This window comes from Amaranthus tricolor, chromosome 5 (genome assembly GCF_026212465.1).
Source record: "Amaranthus tricolor cultivar Red isolate AtriRed21 chromosome 5, ASM2621246v1, whole genome shotgun sequence".
NCBI classification, from domain to species: Eukaryota; Viridiplantae; Streptophyta; class Magnoliopsida; order Caryophyllales; family Amaranthaceae; genus Amaranthus; species Amaranthus tricolor.
Genome location: NC_080051.1, coordinates 10,965,029 through 10,985,123, shown reverse-complemented (window position 1 = coordinate 10,985,123; position 20,095 = coordinate 10,965,029). Strand labels below are relative to the sequence as shown.

Here is a 20,095-nt window from a genome sequence, read left to right as displayed (position 1 = left end):
ATTTAAGATCAACAAGTCTTAAATAAGATTGTCCTACCGTGAGACGAGCCCATACAAACAGCTTATTAAAAAACATTAAAAAAAAAACTGAATTTTAACATGTATATGAGGTGGTGGTTATTTATTTTTAAACACCTTGGGTTTACCCAATTGGAAATTAGAGAAAAAAAATTATTTTCCAAACCTCCAAATTAAAAAAAAGAAAAAAAAAAACAAACGAAAAGAAGACTTTTCACTTTCATTTTCTTCTTTTCCTCCAAATTCTAACCTCGAACACCACCACCACCTTCTTCGTCTTCGTCTTCTCTTCACGATCTCTCTTCATTTTCTTTACTTTCTTTCCTTCTTCCATTCATTACTTTCTCCTCTCTTCCCTTCCGCCATTAATTTACCTTCTCCAAATAGGCATTCTTTCTTGCTATTCTCAGCCCAATGACGGTCATGACTCCTGCTCCTATCGCCGTGCGTAAAATTTTCGAACTTTTTAATTTTTAATTTAACTGCATATAACCTTTTATTTTGTCCGTAATGATGCAGTTTTGGAATTTGGAAGAACATAAATGTTCTGAATTATTTTTCGAGATTTTTGAGAATTAACTTTATTCTGTTAGGGCTTGTCTTTGTGATATTTTGTTAGTATTTTTTAATTTGGAGTGGTATTACTTTGGATTAGTTGTATAGGTGATTTTTAAAAAAATTTGGTTAGACTATTGTCGTAATATGGATCGGATTGGTGTTTTGCAGCAAGAAGACGATGAGATGCTCGTTCCGAATTCTGATATTACCGATAATCATCAACCTATGGAAGGTTTGATTTGATAATTTGTTGCATTTTCGTTGTTTATTTTGTTAATTATTGATTCTTGATTTGATCTGTTTATTTTAATTTGTGAGTACGTTAATGGCATCGATTAGGGTTTTTGATTCGCCTGGATTCTATTATTTTGTGTTTCAGTTGTTGCGCAAGCCGAATCTGCTAGTACTAATAATAATAATGCTGAGATTCAACCTGTGGAGGATCCATCTTCGTCCAGGTTTACTTGGAAAATTGATAATTTCTCGAGGTTGAATGCTAAGAAGCATTATTCGGACGTGTTTGTTGTTGGCGGTTTTAAATGGTAGTGTGAATTTTTTATGTTAGTTGTGTAGTTTACTTAATGGCGGAAATGGAAAATGTCGTGGTTGGTTAGTAAATATATAATTATTGTTGCAGGAGGATACTTATATTTCCTAAAGGGAACAATGTGGATTACTTGTCGATGTATCTTGATGTTGCTGATGCTCAGACTTTGCCTTATGGGTGGAGTAGGTATGCACAGTTCAGCGTAGCTGTGGTCAATCAAATTCATAACAAGTATTCGGTGAGAAAAGGTATAAATTTCAGTAATTGATTTATGCTTTTAATCTGCATTTATTCTTATAGATTACAAAGGCCATAATAAGTTGCAAGCAACAATTCAGATGTCTGATTGGATTTGTTAATTTATTGATTGATATTGAAGGTATTGCCTGATTAGAACTCGTTTGTTGTAAACTTAATAATCAAGGGCATATGGGCTGCTTTTGAAGATGCATATTTGAGGTGGGGCATAGTTTATTTGTATAATTTTAAAAAACTTTTTTCTTTTAGGTATGTTTACACCCGGAGTGTTAGAGATGGATAACAATAGGAGACGCAGTCTGCTTGGGTGTTGCATCTCCATTGTTATTTAGGTTTTGAGTGCTGCTTATGAATTATGATACTCAATGTGTTTCCCTTTTACACATTTTAAGATCCACTGAAAGTACACTTAAGTTTGTCCTCCCCATGCTAATTTATACTTATGGACTACATTTATTAAGCAGTGGCATGGCCAATTTCCTAATGGTAATAAAGTTCTAATTCTTGGAGTAGAAATATCTTGCTCTTATTTGTATGTTTAAGTCGTTTTGCTCACCAATGTGACACTTCATATAACATGTAAATTTCCGTTGTGTAAATTTGCAGATACACAACACCAGTTCAATGCTCGGGAAAGTGACTGGGGGTTTACATCATTTATGCCTTTAAGTGAGTTATATGATCCCAGCAGAGGTTATCTTGTAAATGATACCGTCGTTGTGGAGGCTGAGGTTGTTGTTCGTAAGATTGTGGACTATTGGTCCTATGATTCAAAGAAAGAGACTGGATTTGTTGGATTGAAGAATCAAGGAGCTACATGCTATATGAATTCACTGCTTCAGACACTATTTCACATTCCTTATTTTAGGAAGGTCAGCTTCAACTAGTTTATTCAGGGATTCCTTATTTATTTAGTTATTTATGTTTTTTATTTTATAAAACGGGAGAGCTAACATGTAGTTTGCATGTGACTATAGGCTGTGTATCATATGCCCACAACTGAGAATGATATTCCATCCGCAAGCATTCCTTTGGCTCTTCAGAGTTTATTCTACAAACTTCAGTACAGTGATAGCAGCGTTGCAACAAAAGAATTGACTAAATCTTTTGGATGGGATACATATGATTCATTCATGCAACATGATGTCCAGGAGCTTAATAGAGTCCTTTGCGAAAAGCTTGAAGACAAAATGAAGGTGGTGTTTTGACTAGACTCTTGTTGCTTGTTTGTAGATTTTGACATTTATGAACGCCTTGATTGCAGGGTACTGTTGTTGAGGGGACTATTCAGCAACTGTTTGAAGGGCATCATATGAATTATATTGAGTGTGTAAATGTGAATTACAAATCGACAAGGAAAGAGTCCTTTTATGGTAAGCTTTTCTGAGTGTTGTGGACTGGAGGTCTTTATGTGATCTAATTTATTTTCTAATCTGTCACAGATCTTCAACTTGATGTTAAAGGATGTCGTGACGTTTATGCTTCTTTTGATAAATATGTGGAAGTTGAAAGATTGGAGGGTGATAATAAGTAATAGTATGTCTTTATGTGATCTAATTTATTTTCTAATCTGTCACAGATCTTCAACTTGATGTTAAAGGATGTCGTGACGTTTATGCTTCTTTTGATAAATATGTGGAAGTTGAAAGATTGGAAGGTGATAATAAGTATCACGCTGAACAATATGGTTTACAGGTTAGTACTATGGTATTGCAGAATTTCTTATTCATTCCACTTTAGAGTGTACAACATGCAATAAGCATTTGATAGTTTAGTGTCCCGAGGATCTCCTATGTAAAACTTAACTGATATTATATTTTTGACTATGGTAATTTCAGGATGCTAGGAAGGGTGTGTTATTCATTGATTTTCCCCCAGTTCTTCAATTGCAGCTTAAACGATTTGAATATGATTTTATGCGTGATACCATGGTGAAGGTTGGCCATGACAATTCTTTTTTTTTTCTATTGTTTTGACGTTGATATGCAAAATAGCATGTTTTTGGGAATAGTGTTGTGTGTTCAATGAAGTTGGACAACTTTTTCATGCTTTTCATACGCAATACTATATTCGACTTTATGGCTATATCACTATGGTTGTGCTGCCATGTCATACTGATTTTTTGTTTTGTATGAAGTGATTTCACATGATGCTATGTCTTTGTTGAAAGGAAAATTGTCACCGGCATCTTTCAAATGTAATTCCAGGGTAATTTGATAAGAAGCGAGCAAAGGAAGCATGCTGCTTTTAATTCCATAATTTTTATTTATTGTCAAAACCTTTTGATTTCATTGTATCTTATTCCTATTTATTATGTTTTTGATGTTTCTTTACACTAGCTACAATTGCATTTCTTTTGTCCTTTTTTTTTGTCTGTTGGTAAGCTTCCATAATCCATTATGCCTTTTGTTGGGTGAGTGGTTTTTGAGTACTGTGCAGTTTCGCGAACTCCTCTTCCCTCACTACAGTTTCCTTTTTGCGTTATCATTTTTTTTTTCATGGTTACATGGGACCGCCAATAAGTGACAAGCACTTGTTTCCGGGTCCTGAACAAAAAACAAGTTTTTTGTAGAATTGACCAATCCAAAGTGATTTTACATTGATTTTGAGCAATCTTGACTAATCATGCTCTAATTTCGAGCGTATGCATATCCAGATTCTGTGATCGATTGGGATCGCATGGGCATTTTAGGATTGCTGGATAGGATCATATGATCCCATGATCCCAATCGTGGTTCTAAAAAGTATGCTCGTAGCCGTATCCATGTAACATTAATATTACCATATGAAGTACTCCCTATGTCCCTATGAATATTGCACTTTTTTTTTTATTTTTTTATTTTAGTATGTCATCACCCTTTTCTTTTTATGACAATGGTCCTATATATTTTAATGTCATCCACAAACTAAATCCCTTTCTTTATCTCAACCATTCAATTGTATTTTTCTATCCACTTTTTTTTTCTTCTTAAATCACAAATTCATATATGCACTACGAGAAAGGGTGTGCAGTTTCAACAGTGGAGTATGTTGCAATGATCCTGTTGTTGTGATTGTTTCCTAGGACATGGAACGTAATTGCGTTCTACTACCTCGAAACACCCTCAAATCACCAACAAAGCACATCTTCTATCACTCAAAGTCCTGTCAGACCTTGAACCATTACTGTAAAAGGTTTTGGCCTACATTTACAAATTCAAAAATAAAAGAGGGAATTAAGACAAATGCTTAAAAACGGAAACGTTTGGTTAATAAATCTTTTAAATTTTGTTTGATTAATAAACTTTACATTTTATACATTATGTTTCTCATACCTTCTTGTTCCCGAGTTCCATGTACTCGTTTCCGTTCCCGTGCCACGTACCAAACTGAATTGCGTTCAGGTAACAATTGTTGTTGTACTAAATGTAAGCTTCTGTCTAAGGGCTAGTGTATGCATGCAGGCATATGGATGCTTGAATATCATGCAGTTTTCATTGGCACCAAATTAGTTGACATTTAAAATTGCGCCCTATGCTCACTATTGATCACTAAGATTGATTTATTACATACTTATGTGGTTTTTTGTTGGGGATCATAGATAAATGATCGTTATGAATTCCCTCTTCAACTTGATCTCGATCGTGATGATGGGAAATACTTATCTCCTGATGCTGATAGAAGTGTCCGTAACCTTTACACACTCCACAGGTATGGATTTTTTTTTATAAAAAACCTATGCTCATCTATTGTGGTATTGTGTGCTACCGGGAGAAATTTCTGGTATTATATTGCATTAGGAATATAATCGGAATGCTGTATATCTTTCTTTTCATTAGGACTAGGAATTACCTATAACATTGGCATTTATGTTGCGTCATGTATTCGGTCAAAATTTGACCTTGTAATGTATTTCACTTATCTTTCAATGTTGATGCTTTTTCAGTTGATTTTTAAATAACACCAGTCTATTAGAAATGCGTTCGATTTGTGATGTAATTATATAGGCTGTAACATTGATGGTTATAGTATGTTTTTACTCTCTTGGATATCTATGTCATAGTTTTGGCATTTTCTCATTTATATGCTTATTACTACTGTTGTAATATTAAATATCATTTCTATTAAACAAATAAAATTAAAAAAATTAAATAAGGAAAGTGAAGATACACTTCTAATTTTACATATTTTTTTTGGATTTGTTTGTGGTTATCTTTACAAATATTCTATTTGCAGTGTTCTGGTACATAGCGGTGGAGTGCACGGTGGACATTACTACGCATTTATAAGACCAACTCTTTCTGATCAATGGTATGGCTTTTGATCTTTTCCAATTGTGTGGTAGAGTGTGCTTGTGCTTGTGCAATCGGTCTTTTGTAATATACAAAATTACAGATATTAGGATGCATTACGTGTTGTGCTTTTAGAAGGGACATACAACTTCCGTTTCATATTAGTTGCCAGCAATGGATTGGCACTTGGCACTAATGCTGAGAAAGAAAGAGAAAGGAATCAAGTAAGGTAAGTGGCAAGAGACTTAATAGAGATAAAGTGTGAGACCAAGTGGGAAGAGACAAAAAAGGAAAAAGCATGTGTGGTAACATACCTAAAATAAAAATGTTTAAACTCGTATAGTCGTATGACATTTTTCAAAATGGAAAGTGTTCCAACTAATAAGAAACAGAGCAATTAATTAAGCCTAAAGACTAAGGTATTCTTTTGAAATAATCAGATATAATTGACCTACATATGGTCATTTTAGTTGATCCTCTCACATGGTGCTTTCTATTAGGAATGATTTAGGGAATGTTGTTTTGGTTGTGAAGTTTGAATATATTTAATTCCGCTTTACAATTGGGATCATATTTGTAAAAGTTGAAAAGGGAAAATCTACACTAGTTTATGTGGTATGGTGTTCTTTTGTAATCATTTGGGTGCTTTTGTTTGTGAGTAATGATGTAGGGAATGTTGTTTTGGTTGTGAAGTTTGGATATATTTAATTCCGCTTTACAATTGGCATTATGGTGGAAAAATGTTGTCGCGGTCGCAACCATGGTCATGGTCGCTGCTCATGAGAACAAAAAAAATTCGGTTATCGTGGAATGGGTCGGGATAATTATACAGGATAATTTATTTATGTATTCAAAATATATTCTTTAAATGGTTTATTGTTAGTTAATTTTGAAATATTACATATATAATAATAAAATTTAAAACATTAAATTAATAAAAAATAGTCAATTATACACGAAATCGCGTCATATCGGAACAGTTGAATTGAAAATCGTGTCAACTTAGCCGTTTCGAGTTAACTCGACCGAGTTTTGACACCATGATTGGCATCATATTTGTAAGAGTTAAAAAGGAAAAATCTACACTCGTTTTTGTGGTATGGTGTTCTTTTGTAATCATTTGGGTGCTTTTGTTTGTGAGTAATGGTATAATATCTCCTTTTGGGTATTCTTTTGTTACACTATGGGAGCCAGTGTTGCATCTAGCTTTTCATCTTGATACAATCATTTTAGGCTTTCTCTAATGTGCATTAGTTTGAAAGGATTCTTTTTTTTTTCTTACCATTGATTATCACGAGTTTGCTTTGGACGAGAATTCAGATCCAACCCTTTGCCCATTCCGAGGGAAAAGATGATGAAAGCAAAATGGTTGAATAAAATTTATTGCTTCAAAACTATGGTAGACCTTCGATCTCTTATAGATAAATTTCATTAATATTGGCTTGTATTTAAGCTTCAAGTTGCTCCCCCTACTCCTTTTCCAAATTTATAATTAGTTACTACTGTTTTTTCCACTTTCATACTGATTGATCGACTAATATTGCACCTTTGTTTTGTGTTCTTGGTTTTGCATGACTGACAGCAGTAAGTTAAATAATTACTGTAGGGCACTTCGTGTTATTTTGCTTGTGTTGTGGTGGTTAATGATGTGTGAATTAGTGGACACTCTGTGTGTGCTCGTTAAATTTGATAATGATTTTTGAACACTTAATGATGCTTATCAGGTACAAGTTTGATGATGAACGAGTTACCAAGGAAGATATAAAGAGAGCTCTGGAGGAGCAGTATGGTGGTGAAGAGGAGGTATACTTTGTTTGGCATTTTGTGATTTAATATTTGTTGTGGAATTCATACATCATTCGTTGTTTTATGTACAGTTGCCACAACCAAATCCTGGTTTCAACAACACTCCCTTCAAATTCACAAAATATTCAAATGCATATATGCTTGTTTATATACGTGAAAGTGACAAAGATAAAATTATGTGTAATGTGGACGAAAAAGACGTTGCAGAACATCTCAGGGTGAGATCATCAATCCAATTGTATATTTTTTTCTTTTAGAGATGCAAGAAATAGTTTATTTGCTTTATTCAGGAACGTTTAAAGAGGGAGCAAGAGGAGAAAGAGCATAAAAAGAAGGAAAAGGCAGAGGCACATCTTTACACCATTATAAAGGTCACGACTTATATGTGTTTTTTCTGAGGAAGCATTCTTGGGCATGGACATGTATGTATTTCCTTTCTATCATGTATGTTCTTATATGTTTTCCTATTTGTAGGTTGCTCGAGATGATGACCTAACTGAACAGATAGGAAAGGATATCTTTTTTGATCTAGTGGACCATGACAAAGTTAAATCTTTTCGTATTCAGAAGCAAATGCCATTTAATCTTTTCAAGGTATTGGTTTGATTTATGCTCTATATTCTCTAATTACCTGAATGGAGATAAATATTCTATTACTAGGTTAAAATGCACTAAACATGATGTTGCTATTTGAATCCTTAGAACTGATTTCATGGATAAGGTAAACAGTAAAGAGGAAGAAGAGGAGACTTTTTAAAGGTAGATAATAGAGAGAGAGGTAGCCGATTAATTTCAAAGTCTTTATAATGGCTCTAAGGCCATTGGGAGGGATCAGAATCTCTTAAAAGTTCAGAAACTATATTTTTTTCTTTTGCATAATTCACATTCTTCTATCCACCTCTTTATTACATAGATTGTCTACAGTCCTGACATGAGACTGGTTAAGTACAAGAAGTGCTCAACTGTCTGTGCCTCTGGATCCATTGCTATTTGCTTGTGATAAGTTGATTATTATAAGGGGTGCTTAGTGGTATGGTTTTAAATATAATACTTCTTGAAGCATCGAGATTGAGACGAAGATAATAGATTTGGAGGAGCATGTAGCACTAGATAGAAGTGATGAGGAAGAGGATGTTTTCCTACAAGTACAGTAGATAGATTCTTGGTTCAAGACAACTGGTACCATCTTGTTGAGATTAAGGCTGTGGCATTGTCCTTGGGGTGTGGACTGTAGACCGTCTTTTGGTCTTTTTTTCAGGAAAAATTCTTAGGAAAGACTGCTTTAGCAAGTGTTTCCTATCATTACCAATCAATGGGTTGGTCTTCCTTCCATTATTAAGGAGGTTCATTACTCCAGTGCCTAATTTGCTGCATTTGGGTTATTAAGTTATTGATGATTGGTTTAGTAAAGTGAAGTAAGTTGTTGCTTCAAACTATACTTCTTAGTCTAGCTAAGCAGTTATGATTTATTAGGTGAAATGAACTTATTGGAGTGACTTATATATTTGTTTTATGGGTTTGTTTTTTCAGGAGGAGGTTGCTAAAGAATTCGGCATCCCTGTTCAATTTCAGCGGTTTTGGCTTTGGGCAAAGCGTCAAAATCATACGTATCGACCAAATCGGCCGTTGACACATGTGGAAGAAACCCAATCTGTATATTACCTGTTTGGCAATTGATATAATTTCTTCTTTGAAAATTTTCTATTTGATAGTAAACTGTTGTATATGATTGATAAGTTGACTTTCAATCTGTTTTTCATCCTTAATTGGTCATCATTGTGGTAATTATCACTTTGTTCTATTTCTGTTGTAGGTTGGACAACTAAGGGAGGTGTCAAATAAAGTTCATAATGCTGAACTTAAATTGTTCTTGGAAGTAGAGCTTGGAATAGTAAGTGTTTTGTTGTGCAAGTGACATAATTACAGGATGAAGCAGAAGAATTTTTTCGTTAATAATGAGAATCACTGAACTATACAGGATTTACGACCTATTCCACCTCCGGACAAGACAAAGGATGAGATTCTGTTGTTCTTTAAGCATTATGATCCTGAGAAAGAGGAGCTCCGGTATGTTTATATACCAGTTTCAAAAGATGTTTCTGTGTATTGATTAACTGCCAGACTTTGCCTTCATTTACTAATTTCAAATATTAATCTAGTTTGACACGGATGTTTTTCCTTCTTTCTTGCGTCACTTCAGTTTTGTAGGAAGGCTTTTTGTCAAGGCCAATGGTAAACCAGGAGAAATTATTGGAAAGTTAAAGGAAATGTCTGGCTATGGTGCTGAAGAAGAAATTGAATTATACGAGGTGAGAAATGTTGATTAAAAGAGTTTTTTAAGTTTGACATTTGTTGTTGTAACACCCCGGCCCCTCGGACCGCTAGTGACTACTCATGGAGACTGTAGACTGGCCCCACAAACCAACACAAGTCTTTCCAGCGCACTTTGGCCTCACTCGCGCACACCCGGGAACACTTCCCAGGAGGTCACCCATTCTAAGATTGCTCCCCACCAAGCACGCTTAACTGTGGAGTTCTTAGCAAATGAGCTCCCTAGAAAAGAAGATGCACCTTGTTGATATGAGTAGTCTATCACTCCTTTTTCAAGCTAAATCTAGGGTATTACAGTTGTAATTTGCCATTTATCTGATGTTATGAAATTTTTAATTGTAAATTTAAGCTATGGGCTTAGCGTATGACCTAAGAGTTAAGATCGAGTGAATACGATTTTTGTTGCCTAAAAAGCTTGCTTTTTTCTTTGTTTTATTTTTAGTTCATTAACAATTTAGTATTCTTTTCAGGAAATAAAGTTTGAACCAACTGTTATGTGTGAACATATTGACCGAAAACTCACATTTCGTGGGAGCCAGGTATATTTTGTATAATGCTTTTAGCTTTCCGTTTAATTTATTTTTTGCCTTTACTTATATCTAGATTTAAGCTCATCAGCTTGAAGATGGAGATATTGTGTGTTTCCAAAAAGTTCTTCCAGCTGAAACTGTTGAAAGATGCCGATATCCAGATGTTCCCTCGTTCTTGGACTATGTGCATAATCGGCAAGTATGCTCTCTTCTCAAATCTTAATGGAACATTCAGTTCTTAACTTGCCCGCTTTACAAGTTTACACATCCATATTGGTTTATTTATTTTGTATTTTTTTATATTTTTTATATTTTTTACAACTCTTGAAATTTCCAATATGGTGTACTAGAAAGATCACATATAAGAGGTTTAGTTTGTCTATATAGGAGGACTTGGTCTCGGGTAGCTTATATCTATAAAGTATCTATGTTTGAGAACCTAGGTAGTCATAATTTTCAAGTATCATAGGTTCATTTACAACTTGAAATGAAATTGTAAACTCTAGTTTTGTTGTTTATGCCACCTATTGAGTTAAAGCATACGCCTTTTGGTAGTCAGTTTTTGTGAAATTGCTAGAATTTAAAATGGTCCTTTGCATTGGGGTGGGGGGGTTGGGGGGACGGAGTTGAGGCAGGCATTATTGAATGAATGGGGGTGTTTCTTTGAAGTGCCATGTGTGTGATGATTTAGTACTTTTGCTGGTGCTGTAGAAAGCTGCTTCTTTGGCTTATCTATCTGGTTTTCTCTTAGGTTGTCCATTTCAGATCAGTGGAGAGACCTAAAGAAGATGATTTTTGCCTGGAGTTGTGAGTTAGCGTTCCTTTACAAACTTCTGTTTGATAAACATATCTATTTGTGCAATTGTTTTTGAGGGGTAATGTATAATGTGATTTTATTACTTTCTTGGATGATCTGTAGGTCAAGACTTCATACTTATGATGATGTGGTGGAAAGAGTGGCTCGTCAACTTGGGTTGGATGATCCATCTAAACTTAGACTTACATCTCACAACTGCTATTCTCAGCAGCCAAAGCCCCAGCCTATTAAGTATCGGGGTGTGGATCATTTGTCAGATATGTTAGTCCACTACAATCAGGTACAGATAATATGTTCTGTGTGTTTTTCTTATTGCGTCAACCTGGGATTGTTTTAACATTCTTATTTTCAGACTTCTGACATACTGTACTATGAAGTTCTGGATATACCGTTGCCAGAATTGCAAGGCTTGAAAACATTGAAAGTTGCTTTCCATCATTCAACAAAAGATGAAGTGAGTTTGGGAAAAAAAATAATCATCTTGTTTTTGCTTTCCTGCATGACAACTAACAAGTATTTTTGGGTTCCTTTGTTACCAGGTGACCATTCACACAATCAGGTTGCCTAAGCAGAGTACAGTGGGGGATGTTCTTAATGATCTTAAGACAAAGGTATTGAGTTTGTGTTGTTGATAAAGTGTGTCAATCATGAATTATTATGCTTTTTTTTTGTTATATTAGTTTGTTCTTCTTAATAAGTTGTTTCCATATTTGACTTAATGTTTCATTAGTGAATGTTAGAATTACTGAGAACTGTATTAAGGGTATTGATGTCCTGATATTTTCAGTGGGTTTCATAGTTTCCTTTACCAATTGTTTTTTGTTAAACTCATTTTCTTTTCCTGGGTTAGGTTGAATTGTCACATCCTGATGCTGAGCTAAGGCTGCTTGAAGTATTTTATCACAAGATCTATAAGGTGACTTTTTCTTATCTGATTTATTTTACTATATATAGATGAATGGAGCAGACTCTGTCTAGCTGTCACTTTAATCCTAATCTTTTGACAGAAGAAATGAAATCAGCAGCTTTTACAACTTTTATTATGTTTGTGATGAATTAAAGCCTTCCTCTTTTTAAAATTTTTAATTTGTTTTTGCAGATATTCCCTTCCAGTGAAAAGATTGAGAACATAAATGATCAATACTGGACATTACGAGCTGAAGAGGTCAAGTGTTTTCTCATAATACATCGTCCATTTTTTTCAACTACTTATATCACTAAATTTTTTTTGTAACACCAATTCTCCAAAGAGACATTCTCTTTGAGAGATGCGTCCCTTTAGGTCGGCTCAATTATCTAAAGAACGAAAAATGAAATTTGAAACTTGAAAAACCAAAAAAAAACAAGTGCCATTCAATTTATTTCGCCATATAGTTTCTTTCTTCCCTTCTCCATCAAACTATTCATGGCTGCCCTCTTTGTTTTCCCAGTTCAATTTTAACCGTTAACCAAACTTTGTTGAGTTATCATTCAACTAGGATTTATTTATAGTACTTTCTCCGTTAAACCTAGAACAATCTGAAGTTCTAAACCTTTAATTTGCAATTGTAAGAGTGTTTCTTATCCAAATTGAATTCCGTTTCTTTTCGCGTTCTTGATTTTTCGTTCAACTCAATCTGATTTTGTTTGTATACATTTATTTCTCAAGTAAGTATTTCTTTGGTTTTTCATTGGCCAAATCTGATTTGCTCGGCACATTTAAATCTCGACTTCTAGTAGGTATTTTTAAGCATTAAAGTCTGTGTGAACCATTTAAAGTAAGTATTTATAAGTACTAAAGTATGTGTTTTATCTATTTAATGTATGTATTCATTTATAGTAAGAATTTTTCAGTACTAAAGTAGGTGTTTTAACCATTTAAAGTATATGTTTGTGAAGTACTAAAATAGGTGTTGTAACCGTTCAAAGTAAGTATTTTAAAATACTATATTAGGTGTTTTTATGTATCAAAGTAGGTGCTAAAACTGAAGTGAATTTTTAATGTTTATATTATTACATTTTATCGTGCAAATTTAACACATGATATTTTTTGGTAATAAGTAGGATTTTCCCAACTATACAAAGTATGTGTTTTATGTATTAAAGTTGGTGTTCTAGTGAGAGTTAATTTAGGAAGTTTTTCAATTGAAAGTATGATATTTCTGATATTTTGTTTTTGTGTTTTCTCCCTAAAATTAGGATTGATATGTAGTGAAATTCAGTGAGGGTTATAATTTAGGAAGTTAGCTTCTATTTTTATGATTTGTGAGTGCAATTTGTTTTTGTATTTTATTTACATAAAAATGGGTTGTTTGAGAAGTAGGGGGCCTTATTTCTTTTCTTTTTTACATAAGTATTAGGCTGCTTGTGAGGGTCGACTCTCAGAAAGACGTTCTTTGACAAGACCGGTTGTATTTGTAATGATGATCTTGCATAATTTTCATCAAGAATAAATCGTGTAACAATATCTTCACACATGGTGGAAGTCTCCCCTCCCTCCATGGACATACGCACAAAATGTGTTTCTACCAGTGTCTTTGCAACTCCAGAGTACAATTTTTAGTCTAAGCACAGCTCAGAGTTGTCAAGCGTCTGTTGCTTTCTCAATTGTGTTAAAAATTTTAATTCTGACAATTCTTTATTTTTTTTAAAATTTTCTTTTGTTATAGATTCCTGAAGAGGAGAAGAATCTTGGTCCTCAGGACCGGCTTGTTCATGTGTACCATTTTACTAAGGAGACAGCCCAGAACCAAATGGTATCTATTTTACAGTTGAAACTTCTAGCATAAAAAAATTCCCAATCTCCTTCCTAAATGACCATATTCTGCCGTGGCATGAATTTTCGGTGCTTCTGATGCTGGATCTTGGAATTTATCTGAAAGGTGTTTTCCCCTCTTGCAGCAAGTACAGAACTTTGGTGAGCCTTTTTTATTGGTGATCCATGAGGGAGAAACCTTAGCTGAGGTCAAGGTGAGAGTACAGAAGAAATTGCAGGTTCCAGATGAAGAATTTTCCAAGGTATGCTTATCTATTTTGTTTACGTACTAGTTTTTCATGTTGATATTGCCTGAATGTAATTCTAAATCTTGGTTTTTTTTTTCTAGTGGAAGTTTGCTTTCCTTTCATTAGGTCGTCCAGAATACCTCCAGGATACTGATGTTATTTCGAGTCGTTTTCAGGTTTTTTTTACCTTCATTACATCAAGCTATTTTACATGTTATGCATTGTTATGGCACAGTTAGTATATTGTGTATTGAACCTATCCTTTGCTGCTTTAGAGAAGAGATGTTTATGGTGCTTGGGAACAGTATCTTGGATTAGAACATGCTGACACAGCTCCTAAAAGAATGTACACTGCAAACCAGGTAGACATTTTTATATCCGCTTCGCTTGTCAGCTTGTGTTAATGATTGTTTACTGTGAATTCATTCAACCATATTGACTATCGTCTTGAGTTTTGTGAAGGAAGTTGAACTGGAAATGCATTTTTATTGGCTCTTTTTGTTTGTTACTGCTTTCTTGTGGTTGGGGTGATCACATTTGAATAACCCAACTTGATAATATTCTCTAGTTGAAAAAATCACTGATTGTTCCTGCATGAATTCTGCCTAGCATATAGATGTTTGGGAGGATAGATTTGTGTGAAGTCAATTTGATTCATTTCGGATAGATTAGTTCGATGTGATGTTTTAGTACTGCACAGCATGAAAATGGGGATGATCCATCTTCATACAACTAGGAAATCTTGGATACACAAACAAATATAGCAGTAAATAAATAAAAATTTGCTTTGCAATCTGAAATCATTTTGTTCTTTATCAATGAAAAGTGCAAATTCAGATGGTACTAAAAAGAGAGTTTTTTGTAAAGATATTAAAGAAGGTTAAGGTGATTATGTTATCCCAAAAGGAAGAATCAGGGTTACTAGGATCAAAGCTTTGGCCCGCAACACGATCCGGGTCGTTCAATCCATTTCATGGTTTAAAAGCAACCCAAATTGATGGGATACATGATTTGAAGTGTTTGTTCAATCAATCAACCATTAAAGCTTGAATCTTGAAGCCCCATGTATTATCTCTTTGATTTATCTTTTTTGTTAGATCTTGTTTTTGAAGGTGTGTACTTTATAGATATCAGAACATGACATAGAACTAATGAAAAGAGAAAGATGAAACTATAAAAAAGATGAAGATGAATTTTTACAGAATAAAAAGCTTTCCAAGCTTCACAGAAAATGGAAAGAGATAAATTTCTATAATGAGAAAGGCGCCGACACATTATGAAAGTGTAAAGATTGAGCTTGAGCTGAGAGTGATTGAACGTAAAACTCTGAGCATTCCTCCAATGGTGAAGTTCTAGTGTGGCTGTACCCGTTCTGTTGCGTTGCTCATCCTGTGGCCTGCGCTAGGGATAGTATATAGGGGTTGGTTTTTGGGATTCAGAGTAGGATTGACATAGTTTATCTTTTTGTTTTGTTGGGCCCCTAGTCTTTATATGTATTTTCTCTTTAGGCCCATAGCTTTCATCATGCATTAACTATACATTTATATTATGAAGTTTTAATCAGTACTTTTCTTTTCCCCTTTTTTTTATTTTCGTTATTTTTTTCCTTTTTTTTCATTTCCTCTTGTCTATTCTTTGTTCTTTTCCGCTCCTTTTTCTTTTTACTTTCCTATTCTTTTTTTTTTTTCGTTTTTCTTTTCGTTTTTATATTTCTCATTTTTTTTTGTCTTTCTTTAGTTTCTTTGAGTATTCTTCAAATCCTACCTTGATGGTCTTTCAAAAATGCTTCTTCTTGAGTATATGTAGCTTTTTCTTGGGTTTGAAAATGTAACCTTGAAATTATCGTTTCTCCACAGCATAGAAGTATTGAAGGGATGAGCATAAGTCAGTATAGAAGTATTGAAGGGATGTCCATTAGTCTCTAAAATAGGCACATTAAGATTGATGGTGGCATGGTGCTCATTCTTATATTTATGAGTTCATCCACAAAAAACACCTGCAACCTAAGGCTGTATTAAATACTTGACCCTTGTATTTATGATGTAATCTTTTTTGTTATCTGGTAATTATCGATGTGTTGCAATGATTCTGTGCTTTTTATTTGTTTATATTAAGTTTACAAAAACATCAATGCTTCCATGGGATTGACATGGCATCAAGCTATAACGTGGGGCTCATTATGGATTCTTGAATGAGAATTTTCCTGGACCATATTCTGCATTGTATTTCACATTTTGGCAAGAAGTTTTAGAATCAGATTGCTGAATTTCAAATGTGAGTAAACTCAAGTGAGGATGATGAGTAGGAAATGGATCAAAAATGTGGGTTTTGAATTTATTTATATGTGATCTGTGAACACAGTTATGTTACTGCAAATTGTGGTGTTACTAAACTTTGCAACTCTCAGATAAGTGTATGCTATTGAGCAACTTGTAGAGTATGCCTAATTATTTATTGTTTTGGTTTTAAATTGCAGAATCGCCATACATATGAGAAGCCTGTAAAAATCTACAATTAGGGTTATTTTGGGGATTGAATTTTCATTGCATGGGGTGATTCTGGCAACCTCGAAGGGCTCCATACATATGAGAAGAGTCACTACTTAGCAAATCAGATGTCTCTTTGAGTATAGAACTCAGATTGACATGGGCAAAAATCTAGAATGCATTTTCTGATCCATATTTCTTTTTCATAGTGTTTGTGTTGAAGATCCATTTTCTGATGCCCATAATTTGACACTTGATGCAGCCACAAGTTCACAACTAAAACCCTCGTCAAGCTTTTCAAATCCCGAATTTTCTCTTATGATGTTGGATTCTATTGCTGTACGTGTTCATCGGTACCTAGTATATGTTGTAAGTTTAAGAAAACAGTACATAAACGAGATTTTGGCTTTAGGAATGTATACAGAGTATAGTTGAGGTGCGCACTATTTTTTTTTTCTTCGTTTTCTCACGTCTTTTATAGGCATGTTTAGTAAGCGTATGGGGGTTTTTGGACTGGTAATTATTGTTTGTTACTCAGCTGCCCCTCTTTTTAGTTATTGTCTTTTACTTGTAATTTTGTAAAAGAAGTTTGTCAGGTACAGCCTCGACAAATTATAATCAGTTAAAATTTCATATTTCCGGTTCTTTTTGTAATACAATTATATTGAGTTGATCTGAGTCTCTGTTTTCAAGTTCAAAATTATGAAGGTTCAGTTACTGTACTGTGAAACTAATCTAATGTAGTATCACATGACTCACTAATTTTTTCCTTAACTGCAAATTGAAAAAAATGGAAATTTTCTTGGCTTTGGCCATTTTTTATGAATCAGTAGGTGAATTGTATTACACTGCATTTTCTTTTTTTTTTTTTACTTTGTGTTTGGATATCTTAGGACTTGTTTTTGGGCATTGCTCTCTTTTACTTCACTTACATCATTTGGATGTGGCTAATAGTATCTGTTTATTTTACTTCACTTTGTGTATGCACAGGATCATAGGTGTTATGCCTAGGAAGATTAGTGATAGTTATAGAACTTGGATGATTAGGATGCTTAGCTGATGTTTACTTGGTAGGTGCTGTATATGATTAGTTGCTCCTTCGAACCCTTCCTAGAAGGTGGCCTGGGATGTCAACCATGATATTTTTGCATCTACTTTGGCTAGTTTTTCCTAATGTACTGTATGTTTTGACTCTTTGTCTATTTTAATGAAATTTTTATTACCTTTTTCAAAAAAAAAAATTTTAAATTTTTAAATCTATCAATACCTTATGACTGTACAAAGTTTGATTATGCATCTTAATTGTTCAATCGTATTAGTTCAAGCATTGTTTGTTAAGCTATTGCCTATTTGAATATTGAAGCCTAGCTTGAGTTTGCTCATCGGAAGGCTCGACTTAAATAAGTTCAGCCTAACATACCAATTAAATGATCCTGGTAAATACTTGTAATAGGTTACCAGGATGTATCGTCCTGACTGTATAAAAATAGTAATTGGCTACAAAGGTTTAAATGTAATGAAATTTTAAAATTGTGTGTAAAAGTTTAAGCATGAGTAATTATGATAAAAGATTATTCAGAGAGGCAAAATTAACGCTAATCTTGGAAGAATTATTTAGGCTAGACAGTCATCTAGCAACATTTATCTGGACGGTCAAACAGGACATTTTATGTGTTTAGTAATATTAATGCATGGGAAGCTCACGAGTGATTAAGAGACCCTTGTCAACAATAGAAAGCCATTATAAGGTAGTAGGACACATGTCCAAAGGAGAAGCAAAAAAGGTAATTCAATGGAATAATAGAAGGATTGACACATCAAAAATAAACACAATGACATGCAAAAAGTTATGGGGATTAGTAAAAAAATCAGAAGAATGTTTTACAAGCACAATGATACAATAAATACAGAGGAAGGAGCACATAAATAAGGTAATTAATTTTCCACCATTAAGAGAAAAACACAAAAGAACTCAAAAGTAATTTATTGCTAGGGAGTTATTACAATTGAACTTCAAAGACCTACTTAGATTTTCAGAAGAACATTAATAGCATAAATACCAAACTTGAGAGTAATTATAAATTATTCTGATTAATCTTCAAAAGAACCTTAGTTAGATATTTACAAGACCTCACGTCTAAATAGTCCTAAGTAATAATCTACTATGCAGCCATAGTGCTCCTGGAATGACATATTAGGCAAACTTATCTTATACAGTTACTGACTTAGGCGTTGGAGTAGGTCCCCGGATAAACATTCCGGGCCCTACTAACCCTTTGTTTCTTTTTGTAGGAGACATCATCTTCTTGAAAGATCGTTCAGCACAATTTGGCAAAGCATTAAGAAGAAGACCTCTATCAGCACTTAGGTCCATTGATAAAACATTAATCAAGGACTTAGGTTCGTAATTAATTGTTCCATAAATCAAAAACAGGAACAATTTGGTGCTAGAAGGAGGACCTATTTTTCTTTCTTTGCAAAAACAAAAAAAAAAAAATTCACTTTAAGAAAATCCAAAATGACGAACAATTCACAAAATCAGAGTCAAAACACAAGACAGTCCAGAAGAAACAGGTCTCACAGAAGATCTAATGAAACTGAAAACATACCATAAAGAATAGTCGATGAAAGACGAAATTTGAGACAATCACAAAGTTCAAAAAGAACAAAATGTGTCAAATTCACAGATATAAGAGGAAACACCTGTAACACCGCATGTTCAAGGAATTCCATAACAGTTTAATCTTACAGGGGATGCGTTAATTCAGTTAGTAACTGCGTTGGCTAATGTCATTAGATCCGGAAGGGAAGATGCTACTCCGTCCTAGGAAGAGCGGATTTGTTTAGAGAAAAGACAGGAAGAGGAGGATGAATCATACATCCCTCCTTCCAATCAGAGACGAAAAACAAGAGAAACACTTCAACTAGGCTCTCAGACGAACAAAGGAATTTGCATAGAAGAAGATGTTGAGTCCAAACCAGGGAAAAGGTATCCCTGGTATAGGACTCCATCAAATGCTGGAACTTCATCCCATCAAGGAACACATATACAAAGAGGATGGACTAAAACAGTCTACCCGCAAACTGATTCCCAGGCAACAACAAGGGAATTAGAGAAAACTAAAAGAATCTCTACAACAAACAGGCTGGGAAAAGTCCCAATCCATTAGGAATCTGGAAGAGGCTTGGTGCTTCACAACCATCCCTGAAGATTCAAGAAGGAGAGAGGGAATCAATTCAGGTCGCAAAAAGCATGCAACCAGAAACCCATTCCCTTAAAGACAAATCACCATACATTATAGGATTACCACCGAAGTTCCCAGAAAATCAGAAAATTAGGTTTTCAGGGAAGACCCCATTCATGCCGAAAATTGCTGCAACCCTAGCAACAAGAGAAAATTCCCTGTTCACCTAACCTACAAAGGGGAAACCTGTCTAAATGCTCATCTGGCAGCATTCAACAACGAAATGGATATGGACAACCATATCGA

The 20,095-nt window shown here is 34.3% G+C and overlaps 1 protein-coding gene across 1 annotated transcript; it reads left to right on the top strand.

Moving 5' to 3' along the window:
- The first annotated feature begins 221 nt into the window (after positions 1 to 221).
- On the top strand, positions 222 to 17,326 carry LOC130814218 (ubiquitin C-terminal hydrolase 12-like). The gene is made up of 32 exons (XM_057680298.1): positions 222 to 462; positions 745 to 808; positions 956 to 1,118; positions 1,214 to 1,371; positions 1,988 to 2,253; positions 2,359 to 2,577; positions 2,646 to 2,754; positions 2,961 to 3,076; positions 3,220 to 3,318; positions 4,962 to 5,071; positions 5,597 to 5,671; positions 7,377 to 7,455; positions 7,530 to 7,676; positions 7,749 to 7,829; positions 7,933 to 8,052; positions 8,989 to 9,111; positions 9,272 to 9,349; positions 9,437 to 9,525; positions 9,659 to 9,767; positions 10,260 to 10,328; positions 10,408 to 10,518; positions 11,071 to 11,126; positions 11,239 to 11,416; positions 11,489 to 11,590; positions 11,676 to 11,747; positions 11,987 to 12,052; positions 12,236 to 12,301; positions 13,785 to 13,871; positions 14,017 to 14,133; positions 14,220 to 14,294; positions 14,394 to 14,480; positions 16,595 to 17,326. The coding sequence occupies exons 1-32, from the start codon at positions 433 to 435 to the stop codon at positions 16,634 to 16,636; spliced, it is 3,363 nt and encodes a 1,120-aa protein (XP_057536281.1). The 5' UTR covers positions 222 to 432; the 3' UTR covers positions 16,637 to 17,326.
- Positions 17,327 to 20,095: the final 2,769 nt, after the last annotated feature.

What these genes read in the sequence shown, in the direction of transcription:
- LOC130814218 (XM_057680298.1), top strand. Translation starts at nt 433, where the DNA reads ATGACGGTCATGACTCCTGCTCCTATCGCC. An exon ending in ACATTCCTTATTTTAGGAAG is followed by an intron (nt 2,254 to 2,358) that starts GTCAGCTTCAAC and finishes ATGTGACTATAG; the next exon opens with GCTGTGTATCATATGCCCAC. An exon ending in CCTGAGAAAGAGGAGCTCCG is followed by an intron (nt 9,526 to 9,658) that starts GTATGTTTATAT and finishes GCGTCACTTCAG; the next exon opens with TTTTGTAGGAAGGCTTTTTG.